The 6400-nt window shown below is 52.7% G+C and overlaps 1 protein-coding gene across 1 annotated transcript in view; it reads right to left on the bottom strand.

The window, feature by feature from the left end:
• Positions 1-6400, bottom strand: part of C2 (complement C2) — a 24285-nt gene that overhangs the window by 11365 nt on the left and 6520 nt on the right. The window contains exons 3-6 of the mRNA XM_006154300.3: positions 5967-6152; positions 3471-3644; positions 3293-3391; positions 3000-3133 (exon numbers count right to left, since the gene is read on the bottom strand). Of these exons, the coding sequence (XP_006154362.1) occupies positions 3000-3133; positions 3293-3391; positions 3471-3644; positions 5967-6152 (593 nt within the window). The remainder of the gene's footprint in view (positions 1-2999; positions 3134-3292; positions 3392-3470; positions 3645-5966; positions 6153-6400) is intronic.

Below are 6400 nucleotides of genomic sequence, written 5' to 3'. Positions count from 1 at the left end.
GTCCCAGACCCGGTGGCTTAAAACTCACGCCGGGCGCATGTGCGTGCGTGCCCAAGATCCCGAGAGGGGAATGGAGGAGAAGGGATTGTGGCGTGGCCATTCCCCCGGGGGGTGATTTCTCACTTTCTGTCTCTCTGTCTCTCTCTGTCTGTCTGATGAGCGCACGCACCCTGTAGCAAAAAAAACCTCTCAAAAAAAAAAAAAAAGAGGTGAGGGTATGACTCGAGTGCATCTCTAACTCGCATTCTGCAGCCCCACGGTTAGGTAAATCACTTCATTTTAAGCCCTAAGAAGACTTAAAGGAGCATGGGGCCAGCAGGTGGCATGGTAGTTAAGGTGCTGGACACTCCCACGTCGCTGACCACAGTTCGAGTCTCGGACCTGATGGCTTGCTTTCTCACTTTCTCTCTCCCTCTCTCTCCCTCTCTCTCTCTGCATCTCTCTCATCCAAGTGAATGAATGAATAAATAAAATGAAAATAATTCTTAAAAAAAAAGACTTGAAATAGCATAAAAACTGACCTCTTTAAAGTGTAGCTGGTGGGGGGTGGACCAACAGTTGGAGTAATGGCTATGTCTCTGGACTCCCTCGTAGTCAACTGCAGTTTGAGTCCTGGACCCAGTGGCTTAAACTCACACTAGGCGCATGTGTGCGCTTGTCCACCCAAGATCCCGAAAGGAGAATGAATGAAAAGGGATTGAGGCGTGGCCATCCTCCCTGGGGGGTGATTTCTTGCTTTCTGTCTTTCTGTCTGTTTCTGTCTTTCTGGCGAGCGCATGAGCTCTATAGCAACAACCTCTCAAAAAAAAAAAAAAATGTAGCTGGGCCTAGCCCTATACCCTAGTGGCTAAGGAGCTGGACCCCACATGGATCCACAGTTCAAATCCCGGTCTGGCCTGTGCATTCAGGCCCCCAATCCCGACACGTGGAGACAGGGAGGATGAGCGATTGCACCACGACCACACCCACTGGGAGGTGTTTTCTCCCTCTTCCTCTCTCTTTCTGTTTCTTTGTCTGTCTGGAGGACACACGCCTTGGCAATTAAAAAAATATATAGCTAGGAGAAAGAACCGTCTACATGAGTAATCATGGAAAACATAGTTACTAAACAACGCGCTGGCAAGAAACTAAGCAGACCAGTGGTTCCTAAACTCTTCTGTTAGTGCATCCTGTCAGTAAAAACACACTCTCCAATATAAGTATATGTATTACCAATTACATATGTGTGTCACTATTCAGATACATACATTTTTTTTTTGAGAGAGAGATTTTCGCTATAGGGTGCGTGCACTCGCCAGACAGACAGAAAGAGACATTAGAGACAGAGAGCGAGAAATCACCCCCCAGGGGGGATGGTCACGCCGCAATCCCTTCTCCTCTATTCTCCTCTCAGGATCTTGGGCACGCACGCACACGCGCCCGGCGTGAGTTTTAAGCCACCGGGTCCGGGACGTGAACCGCGGCCGACTACGTGGGAGTCCAGCGACACAGCCATTACGCTAACTGCTGGTTCCCAGATACATACATTTTTAAACCTACACAAAACACTGGATTTTCGTGTTTAACTGCTAATGGGAGCATATGCTTGCCAGAGAAAGAGGGACGGAGGAAGAGAAAGAGGAAGAAGGAGGGGAGAGAGCTCCCCAGGGGACATGGTCACCCTGCAGTCCCGCCTCTTCCATTCCTCCATCTTCATGGGACTTGGGACACGCATGCGCAGGTGCCTGGTGTGTTTTTCAAGCCACCAGGCCAGAGTTCAAACCGTGTGGTTGGCCGCGTGGAGTCTGGTTCCCCTAGCCACTGGGCCATGGGGCTGGCCCAGAAGATATTACAATTTTAAAAGCAGATGATTAAGTATCACACGACTGATTTAATTTAAATTAAAATGATTTAACGGGAGGACCAGTATTTTTCTGCCATGTCCCTGTGGATGATCTTATCAGCCCTCCATGGAGACCACTTGAGTCTTGTTCACCTTTGGGGTCCCCGGCACCCAGCACACGCCCATGCATAGTAGGAGCCTGACACATGGTTGGGCCCCAGAAGTATTTCAGGGCCGACTCAGCAGCGGCACAGTGAGGTGCTGCTCAGCCATGAGGGGTCCGTATGGAAGGTGGCAGGTCCAGGCCCCTGGCTGGCCTGGGCTGGAGTGTTCCCACGATCCCGGCTGGCACAGGGGGGTCACAGTATGAGATCCCACTGAGGGTCTGGCCTTTCTCTCTCATTCTCGTGAAAGAAATAAGCTTAAATTTTTAGAAAAAAGAAAAATCCAGGCCAGTAGGTGGCATGGTACCGGATTCCACATGGTCAACTCCAATTTGAGTCCTGGACCTGGTAGCTTGAAAAACATGCCTGGCATGTGTGCGTTTGTGCCCCAGATCCTGAAAGTAGAGGAGAAGGGGTGGTCGCGTGGCTACCCTCCTGGGGAGTGAGTTCTCACTTCTCCTTCCTCTTTTCTCTGGCAGCAAGAGAGAAAAACGCCCTGTGGCAAAAATCTAAAAAAAGAAGAAAAGAAGAAGAGAGAAAGAGAAACAAAGAAAGAAGAAAGAGAAAGAGAGAAAGACAGACAAACCATAACATAAATTGAATTCATCATATTTGCATGGCATGAACATAATCTATGAAGACTTTTTTTTTTTTTGAGAGGTTTTTACTATAGGGCGCGTGTGCTCGCCAGAAAGACAGAGAGAGACAGAGAGACAGAGAGTGATAAGTCATCCCCCCAGGGGGGGTGGCCACGCCACAATCCCTTCTCCTCCATTCTCCTTTCAGGATCTTGGGCACACACGCACATGCGCCTGGCATGAGTTTAAGCCACCGGGTCCGGGACTCGAACCGCAGTGAACTACATGAGAGTCCAGCGACATAGCCATTACGCCAACTGCTGGTCCCCAAAGACTTCTTGAAGGAAGCAGGCTGCGAGCGGGACTCTGAGGAAGGGAAGGAGACAGAGAGACCGCACAGAAAGCCCCTCTGCACAGAGGCTCCTGGTTTCTGACCCTGTCCACCATCATGTTGGCGCTGCTCTTGAAGGTGTGGAAATTGTCTTCCGACACACTCTGCGAGGCATCCAGGAGCAGGTAGAGGTTCAAGTGACCGGAGCGCTGGATTTGGATTCTCCGGCCCAGGTTTTCTGGAAAAAATGTGAAAAGGAGGATGTAAATGGCCCCTCCGTCCTGTGCTCTTGCCACAGGTCAGAGCTCCCTGCCTCCCCTCCAGGCACTGAGCCCCCGGGGCTCCTGACCCGCTCTGCCACAAGCCTGGCTTGCTACTGCCGTGCCTGAACACTCACCCTTCTTCTTCTGGGTGGGATTGGTGACTCCAACCAGGTGGGACAGGGACGTGCCCAGGGCAGGCGCCACATCCTCAGGGAAATCATAAGAGTAGGGCTCTGTGGAAAGAGCCGTGGGGTCAGCCGGGGCCAGGACTCGAGGTGCCCAGGAGTCTGGGCAGGGCGGGGTGGCACTCACGGCGGCAGATGGGCTCCGTCCCACTCCAGACGCCGTTGCTCTGGCACTCTCGCTCCACAGACCCCGTCAGCACCAGGTTTGAGGAGCAGAGGTAGCTGACCTTGTCCCCAAGGCCAAAGCGGGAGCCTGTCCGCACTGCACCCGGTGACGTGCCTGGGTTGGGGCAGTGGCCGGCTGCAAACGAATGAAAGAAAACAGAGGTGAGGAGTGAGGGTGCCTGGGCCTCTCCCTTGGGAGACACCAGAGTGTGCTTCTCGAGGCCCTGAGGTGGAGTGAAGCATTTAGAACTCGGCAGCCTCAGTTGGCCGCTGAAGCTTTCCAATCCCAAACTAGGAACGCACTCCATGTCTGTCCCAAGGAAGATGTTGGCCGATGAGCCCTGCCCTGCATGAACACCTGCACGTGGTAAAGCACAATGAGACATCACTACCTATCCCCAGGATGACTGACACTGAAGCTTTCCAATCCCAAACCAGGAGTGCACTCCATGTCCGTCCCAAGGAAGATGTTGACCAATGAGCCCTATCCATTATAAATACCTGAACATTGTAAAGCACAATGAGACATCACTACCCATCCCCAGGATGGCTGGCACTGAAGCGACAGGTACTGCCAAGTGTTGGGGAGAATGTGGAGCAACGGGATCTCTGCTAGGCTGCTGGACTGTCCCCCATGAACCCACAGGTCAGCCTCCGCACTAGCTAAACGTGCCCGCCTGTGATCCATCGAGCCAACACTTAGAGCATTTACTCAAGAGAAGCAAGTGCACATGTGCACCAAAAGGCACGTGTGAGAAAGTGCCTAGAGTTTTAGTCACATCAGTTCCAAACTGGAGATAACCCAAATGCCCACGGACAGGAGAATGGATAACGAATCTGTTCATAGAATGGAATACTACACAGCCAGAAAAAGGAATGGACTATGCCCCACCCAACTGCATGGCTAAATCTCAGACAGAACATCGAAAGAAGGACGCCAGAGGCAAGCGAGCACATCCTGCATGATTCCGTTCACCTCATACACCACATGAGATGGAGAAGCAGACAGAACTCGTCTACGGAGGCCGAAGTCAGAAGGCTGGTTACCACAGGGAGGGCCTAGAGGAAGCCCTGCACTGTTGGGTGTGTCCTGTCGTGGGTGGTGATTATATAAGTGAATATGAGTCCAAAATGTCACCAAGTTAAAGTCTATGACTTACACACTGCTCTGTAGGGGGATCATCCTTTCAAATTTTTGAGAGGTTTTTGCCATAGGGTATGTGTGCTCGCCAGACAGAGAGAGACAGAGAGACAAAAAGCGAGAAATCACCCCCTGGGGGGATGGCCATGCCGCAATCCCTTCTCTTCCATTCTCCTCTCGGGATCTTGGGCACGTACGCACACGCACCCAGCATCAGTTTAAGCTACTGGGTCCGGGACTTGAACTGCAGTCAACTACGTGGGAGTCCAGCAACATAGCCATTATACCAACTGTTGGTCCCCATCCTTTCATTTTTAAATATATTATATTTTTGTTGGAATAAAGGGTTCTTCAGCAAAGACCCAGGGGCATGAGTAGGGAGCCGTCCACTGGGCCGCTGGGTAAGGGGACGTCCCTGCCACCTTGGTTCTGTCTCCGTAGTATGTGTTCAGAACCATGAGCCAGAAAACTCCCAGAACCCACAGGCAAATGTACCCCCAGGGAACCCTGAGAGGTCGGCCTCTGCCAAGCAGTCCTCCTTGCCATTCACTAGGGCTGGAGTAACCAGACCGAAATGTGCGTGGCATTTGCAGTTCTAGAGGCTTACTGATAGCAACTCATCTACTGGGTTGTCGGGGAAGTCGTGACACATTTTTACTTAGAAAAATCATAGAAAACTGCATCACGGCTTTACCAACAGCCTAATACGTGGCAACCCCACGAGGAGTGACTAGCTCCGTAATACAGTAAAAACTGAACAAACGGAGTTTAGAAACCGGGCCAAGGGCCAGCAGTTAGCGTAATGGCTATGTCGCTGGACTCCCACGTAGTCGACCATGGTTCGAGTCCTGGACCCGGTGGCTTAAAACTCACGTCGGGCGCGTGTGCGTGCGTGCCCAAGATCCCGAGAGGAGAATGGAGGAGAAGGGATTGCGGCGTGGCCATCCCCCCAGGGAGTGATTTCTCTCTTTCTGTCTCTCTGTCTTTCTGGCGAGCGCATGAGCCCTATAGCAAAAACCTCTCCAAAAAAAGAAAAAAAAAACAAAACACACACACAATCCTAGGCTCTCCCGACATCCCTTCCCTGCAATGATGCGTGGAACCCAATCCACAGTCTTACGCTGAGGCGTTAGAAAAGCTGAAGAGTGTAGAGTGAGCTCAGCACCTGCCCAGGACCAGCGACTGTGACCGGAATTTTCCAGAATTCGGAGCAGGACGCCATGCTCCTGTCCCTGCGGAGGCTCTCTACGCACACGTTGTTTTCAGGGGTCCCTGGTTGAGCGCAGCCTCCCTGCAGCTCTGAGTCAGGGCACTCACCCCCATTGTCGCACACGGCTGTCTCTCCGTCCCACAGGCCATTGGGGCGACACTGTCGCACGGCCGAACCCCGCAGCGTGAAACCGTCCTCACACTCGAAGCTTACGTTGCTACCCACAGAGTGGGCCACCAGCCGTGGGCTGTACATGCCGTTCTCCAAGGAGCCGGGGGCTGGACAGCGGACAGCTGGAGGGACAGAGAGAGGGGAGGAGGGAGATGAGGACAGGCGGGTTATACCTGAGCTGGGCATTTCTGCCGGGCGTGTGGGAACGACCCACAGGTTGTCAAAACACTGAATCACCGGGTCGAAGCTTTGACATTTTGGGGACCTTGAATATGGGCGATTTCACACAGTCCCCCCAGCCCCAGCCCCACCCCCAGCCCCTCCTCCGGGGACCCTCAGATGTCCAGGAGACTCGAGGACCACGCACCGT

This window comes from Tupaia chinensis, unplaced genomic scaffold (assembly GCF_000334495.1).
Source record: "Tupaia chinensis unplaced genomic scaffold, TupChi_1.0 Scaffold000403_1, whole genome shotgun sequence".
NCBI lineage: Eukaryota > Metazoa > Chordata > Mammalia > Scandentia > Tupaiidae > Tupaia > Tupaia belangeri.
The sequence above is the reverse complement of the archived record's forward strand: the minus strand, read 5'-3'. Positions and strand labels throughout refer to the sequence as shown.